General features: G+C 44.8%; 1 protein-coding gene across 2 annotated transcripts in view; it reads right to left on the bottom strand.

The window, feature by feature from the left end:
• Positions 1 to 17,087, bottom strand: part of GALM (galactose mutarotase) — a 53,162-nt gene that overhangs the window by 31,178 nt on the left and 4,897 nt on the right. For both annotated transcript variants that reach the window (XM_035000948.1, XM_035000949.1), the window contains exons 2-4: positions 10,544 to 10,698; positions 5,831 to 6,037; positions 704 to 785 (exon numbers count right to left, since the gene is read on the bottom strand). In XM_035000948.1, coding sequence (XP_034856839.1) covers positions 704 to 785; positions 5,831 to 6,037; positions 10,544 to 10,698 — 444 coding nt within the window. The remainder of the gene's footprint in view (positions 1 to 703; positions 786 to 5,830; positions 6,038 to 10,543; positions 10,699 to 17,087) is intronic.

Here is a 17,087-nt window from a genome sequence, read left to right as displayed (position 1 = left end):
ATTCCCTTTGTCCCCAGCCCCTGGCAACCTCCTAATCTACTTTCTATCTCTACGGAGCTATGGATTTGCCTATTTGAACTAAGGTAGTTTTGATCACATATAATAATAACCAAGATGATCTCAATCCAGTTAACCTAGGAGGCGCCCTCCCACACACACACACCCCATAAGGCTTGAGTTTGGTAACACCTCACCTTCCGTTTTGATACTGTGGACTCTCCATGCTACCCCACCCCCCCAACTGTGTCTCAGAGGTGACATATGCATTGTCCTCCCCGGGGTCCAACCTTTCCTCCTCCATCTAAAGCCAAGTTGTGTTCTGTCAGTGTCCTGCATTGGGGAGGTAATGCTTAGGTAAATTTAGCTCCGCTGAGGTGCTAAGAAGTACCTGATTTACATTTTAGCAGAGAACTCTTGCCGTCTACGGCTCAGCTAGGATGGCCGTCTGACCCAGTTTGTTTAGAACTGCCCAGTTGCCCAAGCTTAATTATTAATAGCATCCCCTTTCCCTCTCAAAAGTGTCCTGGCTTGGGTGTTTAATTATATGGCCACCCAACCTTAACCCACATAAATGACTAATCATGGTAATTATAGGCAATTTGGCGGGCCAACAGAGAAAATAAATTTAGGTAAATGAGGTTTCGGTACTCTCCCAATCACACCGCAGCTCTGCATTCCTGTAAAAACGTTGAAGTTCACCAACCTGTAGGAATCAGGGTTTCATCCACAGGCAAAAAGGCATCAGCTTCTATAGTGACTTCATGGTCGTATATGTTTGGGGAACCCTGGGACAGAAAGGTAGAGAAAGAAAAGAAGATCTAATGCTTAGTCTTATTTTGTATTTTTGCTTTTTTTTTTTAAGATTTATTTATTTGAGAGAGAGAGAGCACGTGAGCTGGGAGGTGGGGTGGGGGGAGGGACAGAGGAAGAGGGAGAGAGTATCCCAAGCAGATTCCATGCTCAGCGCTCAGTGCTCAGCGAGGAGACCCATGCAGGGCTTGATCCCACGACCCTGAGATCATGACCTGAGTGGAAATCAAGAGTTGGACACTTAACCGCCTGAGTGACCGAGGCGCCCCAGGTATTTTTGCTTTTTAACTTCTCTGCAGAAATGTTTTCAGGCATTGACAAACACTTTAGAAATCCCATTTGACCTATGGCGATGATTAATATGTTCATTTAAGCGTAGGTAGATAGGTCCTCAACATAGCAACTGATATATGTGGAAGAAGTTTTTGAGGGTGACCCCAGCATGCATCTTCTTGTCTAAGTGGAATTACGAGTGTGAAAAGTCAGAGAGACATCAGTGGTTTGAAAGACTTTTCAACTTTGGCTTATTAACAGAGGGGTTTCTCCCACTCTCCCCACATGCTAGGCAAACAGAAGAGCAATAGTTGTTGACCTGGAACACACAAGTGCTGGATGGCCAACATCTTGCCTCCAGGCTTGGAGGTGGGGTACCTGTCCCCCTTCTCTGGCCCAGCTCCCACCCAGGGGACCCACTCTGTACCACAGGACAGAAGCCCGGCAGTCAGAAGTAGAGTTCCTACATTTGGGAGCTCGCTCATCTCTTCCATTAAAGATGCAGCCTGCCTTGGGGGGGGGACGGGGGGGGCAGGGAGGAGTCAAAGATGGGTCAGTAGCCAGAAGGCCCGGGGTCTAGTTCCGGTTCTCGTGGAGTGGCCCCAGGGAAATCACTTAGCCTAGAATCTCTTGTCCTTCAGGGTAAAACAGGCCAATGATGCTCCTTTTCTACCTTTTCCAGGGTGTTTGTGAAGGACGGTTAATAAAGCTATGTTGTGCTGCTTGGAAATTGGCAGGGACACATACAGGTTTCTGATAAAAAGGATTATATTTGAATACTGTATTTTCAAGCTTCACAGCAGAAGTCGTGCAAGGGGAACTGGGAGAGGGCTTCTGCTTGGTGAATGCTCAAAACTAAGCTCAACTAGTGCTTCTCAACTGGGGATGATCTTGCCGTAGGGCAAAATTTGGCAATGTTCTGGAGACATTTTTGATTGTCATGACTGGAGGTGGTAAAGCTACTGGCGTGTGGTGGGAAGAGGCCAGGAATTCTGCCCAACGCCCTATGATGCACAGCCCTGCAACAAAGAAATTGTGTGACCCAACATGTCAATGTGCTTGGGTTGAGAAACTCCAAGCTAAGCTAAACTGAAAGCTAAGCTGGGTTCTTGAGAAGCAAGCAGAGGGAGGCAGATCCCTGTGGGTTAACCGAAACAGATCCTCTAGTCAGAAAGACTTAGGCCCACACAATCAAATGGAGTCGTCCTGAGGAGAAATGCCAGGATTTTAGAGGCCATGAGAATCTATGTCTAAACAGGCCAGAAATTGCTTTAATTACACTCCGAGGAGGCTCTGTTCCTCAAGAACTGCCCTGGTCTTGTGCCCTCCCAGTGGGTACACGTGGGCAGGGGTAGGAGGGGACTGGAGGCAAGGCCAGGGCAGAGGCCTCTCCTCTGTTCCCATAGTCTCTACCTTAGTCACTCGTTTGGTCCCTGTTCTGACCTGAGAAGGTAGGTCCAAAATGGGAGGGCTCTGCACCACCACCTACAGCAGCTCCAGACTAGAAGGGGTCTCTCCTGGCGGGCTCCCCCTACTCCCATCCCCTCATGCCTCAGGGGTCCTGCCAGCACCCAAGAGGCCTCTGGGCCTGAGGGGAGCAGAGATGAGGGAAGAGAACTGGGGACTGTTTCCCTGGCTCTATCCACTCGATGCTCAGCCGAAGGTTGAGTAGTATTCCATTGTATGAATATTTGGTAGACTGTTGCTTGTTTCCAGTATTTTTACTATTATGAATAAAGCTGCTTAGGAATTTCCTTTTTTCTGTTTGTTTTGTAGCACTAGGGCAGGAAGAAAATGATTCAATCACACACTAAATAAACTAAGGAGTCTGAGAGGTTAAGAAGAAGCCTGGGTTGGGGGAGAAGGAAAGGAACATTTATGAGAGAGCCACTCCCTTAATGCATCGGGTCACCAAGCGGCACCTATGTTCCTTTATGAAAGGGAAGCAGGCTTCATTTTACCATTCTTCTGACCTGGAATAATTCAGTGATCCATTCTGGTGGAATATTCCTGCTGGATTCATTTCCTTTCTAGGCCGATGAAAACCTGGCAAGGAAGGCTGATCCACCAAGAGCTCTTGAGGCCCATCTCTGGGTTCACTGTTGGTTTTGGTTAGCTTTGCTCAGCTGCTACTCGTTCAGAACATTAAGCATTTATAAAGCCCTCTGTGGCCTGCCCGGGGCTTTACAGACCTCTGCATGCGTTGCCACTAGGATGGCCTTCATTCAGCTCTCCTCACCTTGAGCAGGGTAGCACCGACACTCGAGTACTAACCCCAAGCCACCGCACCTCCCTTCCTGGCACCCTCGTTTGCCCCTGGCAGAGCGCTGCCTTGTTGAGTCGTCCTGTGCTAGGGTCATATGCTCGGGGTAAAGGACGCCCTCCCTAATCCCACCGGGTGGTCCAATTCCCTTGCTGGTACTCGGTTAGGCAGGGCATGGGACACACTTCTGGCCCATGAACTGTGAGGCAAAGGCTGCTGGAGAGCCTCTGGGAAAAGTTTTGTTTATTCTTAAAAATGGAACATTAGAGATATGAAAAAAAGGAATAGGTTCTTTTTTGCCTCTGGGTGCGACTACACGAAGACGTGATTCCTGGAGCTGCGGGTCACAACCATCTTGCGGCCAGGAGACAATGAGCCCGAAGACAAGAGCCAAAACACTGAAGAGGCAGAATGGGAAGATGGAAGAACCCGGGTGTTTGCTGACGTACCTCTCCAGTCAGGCTGGAACCCCACTATTGCCTTTCATCTCAAATTCCCCCCAGGCTGCTTCATTGCCCAGTTTGGGGTTAGATAAGGAAGGAAGGAGGACAACAAACAAAGCCCAAACAACCTGCAACCCATATACCTTTTCCATTCTTTGAAAAACACAGTTCTCTCCTCCCCCCAGGCCATCAACACTCAATCTTAGAAGTGATGAGTCAAAATTTGGCCCCAGGTAGAACAAACATATCGCTTATTAAATTTAAAAAAGAAAGAAACAAGCAACAAGAAAATACATAAGATGAGCTGACCATTTTAAATGATCAAGTTTTGAGTTATTTACCTGGGGAGGGTTTAAGACACATAATAATGCTTTCCTGGGTACGGTAAGAGATGTTCTGAAGATGCAGAGGCCCCTGGACCCCAGGCCTGGTGAGTGACCACCCACTCTCATCAAAGGGCCCCAAAGGGCTAATGGCCCTCTCCCATCCTCAACCCTGAAGCTAGTGGCTGTGGATTCCAGTTGCACTCACTAAGACAGTATACAGAAGGGGGTTAACGTTGACTACCCCTGTGGGTGGGTCTGTGACCTGCGAGGGTCCTCCTGCCTGGTAAATGGACAGAGCCATAGTGAACTTGCATTCCCATTTTGTCTCCTTGATTGGAATACATCATCAGATACTTACATATTTAATGTATAATTTCCATTTCTGAATCTATTTCTTTAGGTTATAAAATAGGATGTCCTAAGTATACAAAAATGTAGAAAATAGTAAAAAATCACCATGATCTACTACCTATAAAAAACCACCAATTGTTTCTTTCTGTCAAGTTTCTTTCTGAACTTATTAGAAAAGGAGGGTCTTTATGCACATTATTGCAGAGCCTCTATGGCTGGGTATGTTTGTTTGGGTTTTGGTTTTTGGTTTGTCTTTAAGATTTTTTTTTTTAAAGATTTTATTTATTTATTTGACACAGAGAGAGAGCACAGCAGGGGGAGCGGCAGACAGAGGGAGAGGGGGAGGGAGAAGCAGGCTCCCTGCTGAGCAAGAAGCTTGATCCCAGGACCCCCGGGGTCAGGACTGGAGCTGAAGGCAGACGCTTAACCGACTGAGCCACCCAGGTGCCCCAGTCTTTAAGATCTTAAGGAGGATGGTGGAAGTTTCTGAGGATAAGCAATAGGCAAGTTTAGAATTCTTTCTTTATTTTTAAGGGGAGAACTTTGGAAATTACATAAGAACCAATTAATTTGTGCTATTTGGAAAGATCCTAGGAAAAAAAAGCAGCACATCGTCAGCAGACTCCTAAAAGAGTGTAAAAATGCAAGATATTACTAGTTGGCTGTGAACATCATCTTGTGGTAGGAAATCATGCCAAAGCAATTCAAGTATAGTAGACAATGATGAGCTTTTTAGATGAAGAGGAAGTAATAGATAGAGTCTACAGAGTTTAGCTAAACTTTCTACTCTGCTTCATGTAACAGCCTCCTCAACAACCTCAAATATTACCATTAGGAGGGAATAAGGTAGTGTAGAGGGGATTACTGAGGGGTGGGGAGTCTCTCTATAGCACTCCTACGGTGGGCTACATGCTGGAGGCATACAAATGTTGGCAGCATGTCTAAAGGGGCTGAGCCAAGCCCATTTTTAAAATTCCAAGGATGGAAAGTGCCTTAACTGGAAACTTTTAGGGGTAGGAGTGGAATGAGGAAGCAAATGTAAGCTCATGTTACAGTGAGACGAAAGGGAGTTCTTGAAATAGCTGGTTCCTTGTCTGAACATGTGGGAAAGAGATAATTCTCTGGGTAATACAATGTACTCATTCTATCTTTCTTTGTAACTTCCATTTATTGAGCACCTACTATGAGTCCGCAGCTTTGCTAGCCATTTTTCCTCAACGCCAGGGTTGACCCCATTGCAAGAGTAATTCCGTCCTGGGTTGGTCTCTCCAGCCACTCCCCAGGTCACACAAAGCACATGGCAGGAGAGAAGAGGCAAGTTACCCTTTATGCTACAGCAGGAGAGCAGAGGAAAGTCCACTTACCTGGCCTGCCAGGTTGAAATAAGAATGGTTGGTCAGATTGACCGGTGTGGTCCGACTGGCCTGGGCTCGATAGTTGATCATAAGCTCCCCACCATCCAGCGTGTATGTCACCCAGACTTTCAACTCTCCAGGGTAACCTTCCTCACCATCTGGACTGACTCTTGAGAACTGGACACCATTTGACAGCATCCGAGGGGTCCAGAGGACCTAGAAAAGTGTTTTCAAAGCTGTTAAGTCATTGCAATCTCGAGCTAAATGCCACATTTCAATATTTAAAGCTAGCTAATTCTAGGAAGAGAAATGGTTATATGATCTTCAAGATGTTTGAATAATAGCTTGGATTTTAATTGTTCTAAAATTTTGTTTACAAAATTTTACAAAAAGATCTACAAAAAAGTAGATCTTGAGAGAAAATTTTTTTCTTTCTCTTTACCTACTCATATTCCCCATACTCTTTCTCTTTAAACTTATATGTGGGCGCCTGGGTGGCTCAGTTGGTTAAGCGACTGCCTTCGGCTCGGGTCGTGATCCTGGAGTCCCAGGATCGAGTCCCGCATCGGGCTCCTTGCTCAGCAGGGAGTCTGCTCCCTCTGACCCTCCCCCCTCTCATGCTCTCTCTATCTCATTCTCTCTCAAATAAATAAATAAAATCTTAAACTTATATGTATGTGTCTACAATGTTTTCTTCTTCCACTTCTTCAAAACTTTTTTTTTTTTTATCTTGGTGCCCCATTCTGATAAATGTCATATAGCAAAATCTGCTAGTGGTATTTAAAAAATGACCGTAATAAATGAGCCCCTCTTTCCCAGGGAAGTACTATTTATGAATATTTATAAAAAATGCTCCAAGATTCTCTATATTCCCTGGGCAGAGTTCCAAACAAGTAAGAAGGCACTTGTTCTATTAGGAAGAGTTCTGCCCACATGTCAGGAGTCCTGATTTGGGGGCCAGGTTTGTTCCTAGCTCAGTGTATGATGTTGGGCATCAGTCCCTGGCATAAAGGGGTTGTAAAATGATCTTGAAGTTTTCTTCTTATTCTAGAAAATATGGTTCTAAGGGTGGCAAGAAAAATATGAAGAAAAGTTTTCTAGAATTTTTTGCTTTTGGCAATAGGAATTTTTGATTCACACACAGTGGTTCCTCTCACCTTTGCCCTAGAGTCCTCAAGATTACCCTTACGGGGGAGGGACAACCAGGATTTCCTGAGTGCCCATGATGAGCCAAGACACTGCTAAGAACTTCACAGAAACTCTCTCTCTGTCTTGGAGCTGACTCAATGTAGGCACCACTATCTTCATTTAATGATGAGAGAGCTGGGCTCAGAAAAAACACACTGTTTTTCCTAGCTTCTTCCAGCTGAGAAGACGGAGGTCTGATCCTGAACTGTTTTCCTTATTCCATGCGATCAGAGGACATACTGTCCAGAGAGTCCAGTCCCTCTGGGGAGTCCTGGGGGTCACTATCAAGAGGTCTTTGCTGACAGGAGATGTCCATTTGTTTGGTGCTCACCAGCCACTGACCTGGTGCTTTACATAAATCATTTCATAAGGTAAGGATTTGGTTGAACCAAATGAAATGACCATCTTTGTAGGTCAAAACAGTTGAACACTGGCAATTTCAAATCGCTCCAACTAATACTATGACCCCATTTTACGGATGAGCAAATTGAGTTCCGTGGTGCTTCCTTGCCTACTTCCACCTCCCATATTCCAGGGGGATTGAGTAGAACCTTTTCATACTTCATGCTCATTGTTTAAAAATTTTTTTAAAGATTTATTTATTTATTATATATATAGAGAGAGAGAGAGTGAGAGAGAGAGAGCGTGTGTGCACACATGCGCACCTGCACGAGCAGGGGGAGGAGCAGAGGAAGAGGGAGAGAGTCTTAAGCAGACTACAGGCCGAGCATGGAGCCCGCTGCGGGGCCATGCCCATTGTTTAAAGGGGTTAAAAATCTTGTTTAAAGTCATACATGTCATTAGTGACAGAACTAGGATTCAAACTCAGGCCTGGCAGTCTACACCATCCACATCTTCATTTCAATGAATGTTTTGTTTGAATCTCCTTTTGTCAACAGAAGAGTTGAGGCCAAACACTGTCATTCCAAATAGACTTGAAAGATAATAATTTCCGTGGGTCACAGGAATGGCCTTTGAGCCCGGGCTCTGCCCACCTGCTCCTAGCATGGCCTGGATCTCTGTCACTGATGTTGAGAGATCCCACATTTACCAGGAAGGGGAGCCCAGCAGGAGCGGAGGTCTCTGCATTTACCTACAGTGAAAGCAGCTGGTATCTGAAACAAATTTACTGACCTTAGTAAAAAATTAATTTTACACCCTACTTATCTCCTAGAAATGTTGAACTTTCAAGACACTTAAAATATAAAAGCTGGTTATATGCATGATTAAAAAAAGAAAAAAGAATCCCCCAAATGGAAAATTTTAGGAATAAAAGATTTGAAATAAAATGTTCTTCAATTGCTACCTAGTCCTTGTCCTTCAGAGAAAGAACACAGTGGAAAGTTTTTTGTGTTAAACCATTATTATCAGATTAAGTGTAATTTTGTGGAACACGCAATTTCTATTCATGGGAGAATATCCCTGACCCTGCACTTTCCGAATTTCCTGAAAAATTTCCGCGTTTGCATCTTTAGGCCTACTAATATGCCATTTCTAATCCTGTTAGGTTATTCAAATTTCATCTTTTAAAAAAATGTGTTGATATAAATAGAACAAGACGTATCTACAAACCAGCTATTTGTTCAGTAATTGTTGAGATGAAATACAACTGGAAACAAAGTTCATCCGATACTGCTCATGTCACTGTGTGGAAGCTTAAGGTTCAAAAGCTTTCAATATCTCCAGGGTAACATTCCAAGTCTTTCCCCCACCCTTTCTGGGCTTCTGCACAGCCATTTTTTCCAGTACCTACTTACTAAATGCAATGCTATTCTTTCTTCAAGGGTGGTTCCAATCCTCCCTCCCGAGTTGCTATGAATCTGTCCACACCCAGTTTCTATAGCACACCGCTGGCATCTATATGAGGGGGCTGGTTGCCTAGAACAGTTATTTATCGAAGGGTCTGGCTCCCTCGCCATAGGGGAGTCTCAGGAATCCCCGCCACATTATGCTGCCCGGTTCACAGAAGGAACTCAGGAGGCACAGTGCACTGAAGGATGTGTCTACTCACTATTGGGCTGTGTTTTTACAGGGCACACATGTGAAGCAACACCACAGAAAACCCCACAGTGGAACAGAGGGAAGAGGACCAAGCCAGAACAGGTGCTGTTCTGAGGCTCTTCTGAAAATCCCTCAGAACAGAGCTGGGCCTAACTTCCCCTGGCTGGGCTTTGCCCATGGCCCTGCCATATTCCAGAGACCCTCTGCCCTAGTGCTGCTAGGACCGAGGCTACCCCTTGCCTTCACGCCTTCCTGGTGTGAGGAGTCCAATCATGGAGGAACAGGGACGAGATGGGGCAGTGCGGTTCTAGGCCACAGACAGGAAGTTGGTGAGACAGGGGCAAGAGAGTGACCAACTTCCTTCAACAGGACAGGAGGCAGAAAGAGGCAGAAAGGAAGAAATAGTGATCTTCAACTGCCATACACATGCCAGTATTTTCTGGCTCTTCTATAGGAAATAAACCGGCTGGGGCGGGGGGGGTATAATTTAAAGAAGAGTTAGCTACCAAAATTATCTCCCTGAAATTAGACTAGTAAGAGAGTCGCTGGGGGCTAACCCTCAGGACTCCCACACAGCTAGGAAGCACGCCAGGCATTTCTACTTCAGGGAGAAGCTGTCTGATCAGTTTGTGGTCCTAACCCTGTTTTTCCAGGGATTCACTTGGGGAATGGGAGTTTTAATGTGGAAAGAGGTAACTGGGGGAGGATCTGAGGTAATTTTGAGGCATGAGGCACTTCCGTGGAAGGCTACGCCTGGATGTGGCACCACACTGTGGTGGGGAGGGGGCTTAGCGGCAGTTTCAGGGGTGTGTGTTGGACCGGGGGCGCCTACCCCAGCGGTTATGGTGTAGAAATGAGGGCTGTGGGCCGGGCCGCCCAACCTAGGAGTTATATGGCCTTTCAGACCCTCAGGTTTCTCATCTGGTGATAATGCAGGGCTCTCGTAAGCATGAGAGAGAAGACGTGCGAAGGCCTCGTACAGTAAGCGGCAGGTACTAGTTTTGTTTGTTTTTTTTTAAAGATTTTATTTATTTATTTGAGAGAGAGAATGAGATAGAGAGAGCACATGAGAGGGAGGAGGGTCAGAAGGAGAAGCAGACTCCCCGCCGAGCAGGGAGCCCGATGCGGGACTTGATCCCAGGACTCCAGGATCATGACCTGAGCCGAAGGCAGTCGCTTAACCAACTGAGCCACCCAGGCGCCCGGCAGGTACTAGTTTTAAGCCACTTTTCCATTGCGCCCAAGGTCCACTGGACTTCCTGATCCCGACACAGGGAGAAAGTCATTCCCTGTCTTTCCCTTTCACTCAGGGCTCCCCTGCCTGTTACAGTCCGAAGAGCTACAGAAGGATGGGTCCTGGAACAGGGCCAGCGCATCTGCTCCCCCCGAGTGCCTGGATCAGCCTCTTTCCTCTATCACCTCCCCACGCATTTGCTGCAGGGCCGAGGACTGAGCCTGGCGAATAGATGGTACGTTTGAAGGTTCTCTGTGAAGTACGCCAGGTGAGGACTCTGTCCAGTGCCCCTGACTCACCTTGTCAAACCCTCTGACTCCTCCATGCAGACTGTTGGGCCCATTGTTGATGGCCAGCTTATACTCCTTCCCGTCCAACGTGAATGTTCCTTTGGCAATTCGGTTGGCCACCCTGCCAACCACGGCTCCAAAGTAGGGCTGCTTTTGGAGGTAGCCTGCAGGACACGAGATGGAATGTTTTTTTAAAACTTCAAACCGAAGCTGAGGCTCACAGTGCTGCCCACCACTTTCTTCTGAGAGCAGCTGAAAGTAGGAACAACTTGGGCATATTCTTTTTTTTTTTTTTTTAAGATTTTATTTATTTATTTGACAGAGAGAGACACAGCGAGAGAGGGAACACAAGCAGGGGGAGCGGGAGAGGGAGAAGCAGGCTTCCCGCTGAGCAGGGAGCCCGATGCAGGGCTCGATCCCAGGACCCTGGGATCATGACCCGAGCTGAAGGCAGATGCTTAACGACTGAGCCACCCAGGTGCCCCCAACTTGGGCAAATTCAACTCCTCAGGGGAGCACAGGAAAAGGGTGTTCTTTACACACGACGCTTTCCCTTTCCAAAAGTAATGTGTGTTCTTTATAAACATTGTGAAAGAACTTCATAAAGCACAAAGAAGAAATTTATTTTTTATAAAGATTTATTTATTTGAGCTGGGGAGAGGAAGGAGAGGGAGAGAGAATCTTAACCAGACTCTGCACTGAGCACAGAGCCCCACTTGGGGCTGGATCTCACGACCCATGAGATCATGACCGAGCCAAAACCAAGAGTGCAACCGACTGAGCCACCCAGGTGCCCCAAGAAATTTAAATCATCCCAATCTCATCACCAGAGAGAACTACTGTTAATATTCTTATGTATAGCCTCCTGCCTTTTAGTACATGCAGACATGTGCTTTTCTTCTTCTTTTTATAAAGAAGTGGAGTCTTAATTTACATGCTGCTTTGTAATCTGCTCTTTTCTAGGCCAATCAATTTCCTTAACTAAACATTTCCTTAACATATATTTGTGTTGTCTCAAGAATTCTTCTTCTTTCTCTTTTTATTTATTTATTTATTTTTTTATAATTTTTTTTTTTTTTTTTAAGATTTTATTTATTTGCGAGAGAGAGAGAATGAGAGACAGAGAGCATGAGAGGGAGGAGGGTCAGAGGGAGAAGCAGACTCCCTGCTGAGCAGGGAGCCCGATGCGGGACTCGATCCCGGGACTCCAGGATCATGACCTGAGCCGAAGGCAGTCGCTTAACCAACTGAGCCACCCAGGCGCCCCACTTTTTATTTTTTTTGGAATAATACAATTATTTCATGAAACTATCCTTTAAAGAGCATGAAACAAAGAGTAGGCTTGTCAGAGGAAATATAGGACACCCAGTTGAATCTGAATTTCAGATAAACAATAAATAATTTTTTAGTATAAGTACAACCATATTATTATTATGCATGAGACATACTTAACACTTAAAAACCATTTGTTGGGGTGCCTGGCTGGCTCAGTCAGAAGAGCATGTGACTCTTGACCTTGGGCTCATGAGTTCGAGCCCCAGGTTGGGTGTAGAGATTACTTAAGTAAATGAAAAAATAAAAACTTTTTAAAGAAGTTTTAAAAAAACGTGGGTGCCTGGGTGACTCAGTTGGTTAAGCGTCTGCCTTCGGCTCAGGTCATGATCCCAGAGTCCTGGGATTGAGACCCGCGTCAGGCTCCCTGCTCGGTGTAGAGCCTGCTTCTCCCTCTTCCTCTCCCTGCCGCTCTGCCTACTTGTGCTCTCTCTATCTCTCTGTCAAATAAATAAATAAAACCTTAAAAAACAAAAACAAAAAAAATAAAAAGTTTAAAAAAACCCCCCAAAACTCCATTTGTTATTTATCTGAAATTCAAATTTAATCAGGTGTCCTGTATTTTCATTTGCTAAATCTGGCAACCTTAATAAAGAGTAAAACATGAAAGGGGCTCCTGGTGGCTCAGTTGGTTAAGTGTCTGATTCTTGATTTTGGCTCAGGTCATGATCATGATCTCGGGGTTGTGAGATCGAGCCCCACATCAGGCTCCATGCCCAGTGAGGAGTCTGCTTGAGATTCTCTCTCTCCCTTTGCCCCTTACCTGGCCCCCACCTGCTCTCTCAAATAAATAAATAAATCTTAAAAAAAAAAAAAAAACGTGAAAGTCCCTCTTTTATGCCTCAACTCTTCTTCTTCCCAGTGACAACCAATGCTAACAGTTTGGCATATACACTTCCAATTTTTTTTGTTTTTTAATTAACTATAGAGAAGCACATACAATTACACAAATGCCATATTTATATAAAGAGAATCGTATTATGCACATTGTTTTGCAAGTTCTCATTTATCAAATGCCTTAAGATCTGTCCATGTGACTACATATCCATCTATCATATTCTTTTTTTAAGATTTTGTTTATCTATTTGACAGAGAGAGATAGCAAGAGAGAGAGAGCACAAGCAGGGGAAGCAGCAGGCAGAGGGAGGGAGAAGCAGGCTTCCCGCTGAGCAAGGAGGCCAATGCCAGGCTCGATCCCAGGACCCCGGGATCATGACCTGAGCTGAAGGCAGACACTAACCTGACCGAGTCACCCAGGCGCCCTACTATGCTACATGGCATACTGAGGAGCAAATTGTTGTGGGGCTTTTTAGGGGCTATAAAAAGCAATATGCTTATGCCCTTTTACTTACAAGTCTGTGCACAGGAATGTTCTTTCTTTCCTTCTCTTTAAGTTCCTCTACCATATGATTACAATGGTAGAGACGAAGGTTTGGAGGTAGTTTGTTTTTTGCCTTATCACTAGCATCACTGTCTACTCTGTTTTTCACTCAGATGCCCTTGGAATTCCATCCCCCTTTCCTGTGGTACTCTGTATCCATCCCGTCTATGTGGATGAGAAGAATATACAATTCTCAGGGAAATCCAAACCAAAACCACAATGAGAAACCACCTCACACCAATCAGAATGACTAAAATTAACAAGTCAGGAAATGACAGATGTTGGCAAGGATGTGGAGAAAGGGGAACCCCCCCTACACTGTTGGTGGGAATGCAAGCTGGTGCAGCCACTCTGGAAAACAGTATGGAGGTTCCTCAAAAAGTTGAACATAGAGCTACCCTACGACCCAGCAATTGCCCTATTGGGTATTTACCCCAAAGATACAAATGTAATGATCTGAAGGGGTATGTGCACCCCAATGTTTATAGCAGCAATGTCCACAATAGCCAAAACATGGAAACAGGCCAGATGTCCATTGACAGATGGGTAAAGAAGATGTGATATATATATAGATATAGATATATAGATATATATGTATATAATGGAATACTACCCAGCCATCAAAAAAGGTGAAATCTTGCCATTTGCAACAATGTGGATGGAACTAGAGGGTATTATGCTAAGCAAAATAAGTCAGTCAGAGAAAGACAATTATCATATGATCTCACTGATATGAGGAATTTAAGAAACAAAACAGAAGATCATAGGGAAGAGAGGAAAAAATAAAACAAGACAATAATCAGAGAGGGAGACAAACCATAAGAGACTCTTAATCATAGGAAACAAACTGAGGGTTGCTGGAGGGGAGGGAAGTTGGGGGGATGGAGTAACTGGGTGATAGACATTAAGGAGGGCATGTGATCTAATGAGCACTGGGTATTATATAAGACTGATGAATCACTGACCTGTACCTCCGAAACCAATAATACATTATATGTTAGTTAACTGAATTTAAATAAAAAAAGAAGAGAATGCAATTCAAGCATATGAATTTTTACCATGGCTGGAGGGGTTCTCAGGATACAGACCTTGAACCATTAGGCCAGTTACAGATCACAGGTTCCCATTACTCAACCAGTTGGGCACAAGTGAAACATTAACCATCCTCTTCCAGGTCTCTCCTGATTCACTCCCCGGCTAACCTGCAGGTCCTCAGAGTCCTGCCCATGGACTATCATAATAGCTAACACCGAGTTCTTCCTAAGGTTCGGCTACTTTCTAAGTGCTCTATTTAACTCATTTCATCTTCAGGATAGTTCTACGAGCTAGACAGTATTACTGAGGACAGAAAGGCTAAGTAACTTGCCCCCAAACACAACAATTATCAGAAGAACCTGGATTTGAACAGTCTGGCTCCTAAGGACTTACTCTGAAGCACACATTATTTGAAAACAAGGCTTTCTGGTGAATTGATCTTACTACCATCCCTTCGCATAGGCCAGACTGACCTCTCCACCAGCTCCCACCTCCCTCCCCACCCTCCTCTCTTTCTGAAGCTGCAGCTTTAAAACTCCTTACACTGGGTAACCAAGAGGAGTTCCAATAGGCCAGGAAAACTTCTCTTGGTTTTGCTTCATCTGCTCTTGTTTTTTTAGTAGACTTTATTTTTTAAAGATTTTATTTATTTATTTGTGAGAGAGAGAGAGCACAAGCAGGGGGAGAGGCAGGCTCCCTGCTGAGCATGGAGCCCAATTCAGGACTTGATCCCAGGACCCTGGGATCATGATCTGAGCCAAAGGCAGACACTTAACCGACTGAGCCACCCAGGCATCCTAGACTTTATTTTTTAGAGCAGTTTTAGGTCTACAGCAAAATTGAGCAGAAAGTACAGATTCCCCATACATCCCCTGTCCCCACACATGCATAGCCTCTCCCAATACCAACACCCCCCATCAGAGAGACACATTTCTAATTGATGAACCCACACTGACATATCATTATCACCCAAAGTCCCTAGTTCAACAGTAGGGCTCTCCCTTGGTGTTGTACATTCTATGGGTTTGGACAAATGAATAATGATATGTATCCATCATTATAATACAGAGTATTTTCGCTGCCCTAAAAATCTTCTGTGTTCTGCCTACTCATCTCTCCCATCCCCCTAGCCCTTGGCAACCACAGATCTTTTTACTGTCTCCATAAATTTGCCTTTTTCAGAATGTCATAGTTGAATTGGATAGTATGTAGCCCTTTCAGATGGGCTTCTTCCATTTAGTAATATGCGTTTTAGTGGCTCCTTGTGGCTTGATAGTTCATTTCTTTTTAGCACTGAATAATATTCCATTGTCTGGATGTACCACAGTTTATTTGTCCACCTACTAAAGGACATCTTGGTTGCTTGTTTTGGCAATTATGAATAAAGCTGCTTATAAACACCGTTGTGCAGGGTTTTTTGTGGACATAAGTCTGTGTGTGTGTGTGGACATAAGGTTTTAACTACTTTGAGTAACTACCAAGAAGCATGACTGCTTGATCATATGGTTAGAGTACATTGGGTTTTGTAAGAAACAATCAAACTGTCTCCCAAAGCGGTGGTACCATTTTGCATTCCCACCAGCAAGGAATGAGATTTCCTGTTGCCCCATATCCTCACCAGCATTTGGGGTTGTCAGTGTTCTGGATTTTGGCCACTCTGGTAACCCTCACTATTATTTTAATCTGCATTTCCTTGATGATGTATAATGTGGACCATTCATCTGCTTTTCAGGAGCTCAAAAATGTAAAGAAAAGCAGCATTTTTGTTCAAAATTATTTGGCCGTATGTATCTTTGATTCCTACTTTGATCCATTCAACAAATGTACACGGAGCCCCAACTCTCCGTGGAGACAATGACAAATCCAATGGTTCATGGGCTTGCAAGAATTCCCTCAGAAGGGACCACTCTCTGGCCACAGTAAATAGCCCATGGAGACAAGAAGCACTTGTCAGTGCTTGGTTTAGAGGAAGAGTTTTCAATGACTGAACCATAAAGACAACATAAACTACTGCTCCCAACTGTCTCCACAAAACTCTTCAGAACAAATGGATTTTATACTATCTTCATATGTTACTAAGTTTTATATCAAATCAGAATTATAGAAAGTGACAGTCCTCAAATTCTGAATAGGACATGACTAAAAAGCTTCTTTTGAAATGCAGAAAATATGGGGCACCTGGGTGGCTCAGTCGTTCAGCATCTGCCTTCAGCTCAGGTCATGATCCCAGAGTCCTGGGATGGAGCCCTGCATCTCCCTCCCACACTCCCCCTGCATGTGTTCCCTCTCTCTCTGTCTCTCTCTCTCGCTGTCAAATAAATTTAAAAAAAGATAAAAAAAAATTTAAAAGGATAAAATAAAGACATTTTTGAAATGCAGAAAATAGGGGCGCCTGGGTGGCTCAGTCGTTAAGCGTCTGCCTTCAGCTGAGGTCATGATCCCAGGGTCCTGGGATCGAGCCCCGCATCGGGCTCCCTGCTCTGCGGGAAGCCTGCTTCTCCCTCTCCCATTCCCCCTGCTCGTGTTCCCTCTCTCGCTGTGTCTCTCGCTGTCAAATAAATAAATAAAATCTTAAAAAAAAAAAAAAAAAGGAAATGCAGAAAATACTGTTTTCCATGCAAAAAGGGCCAAGTTTCTAGATCAAGCCACCAATGATGATTTAATCAAGCCCATTGCTGATGTGGGATAAAGGGTAGAGGAAAAGTCTGTCCCTTTACCTGGGCAAAGGACTGGCCAAAATATATTAATGGATCTTTCCGCTCTTCCACCATCCCAAGGACCCCAGCTGTGCTGTGCACCTCATAC

This window comes from Mirounga leonina, unplaced genomic scaffold (assembly GCF_011800145.1).
Source record: "Mirounga leonina isolate KUSES-001 unplaced genomic scaffold, KU_Mleo_1.0 Mir_125, whole genome shotgun sequence".
Taxonomy (NCBI): domain Eukaryota; kingdom Metazoa; phylum Chordata; class Mammalia; order Carnivora; family Phocidae; genus Mirounga; species Mirounga leonina.
The sequence above is the reverse complement of the archived record's forward strand: the minus strand, read 5'-3'. Positions and strand labels throughout refer to the sequence as shown.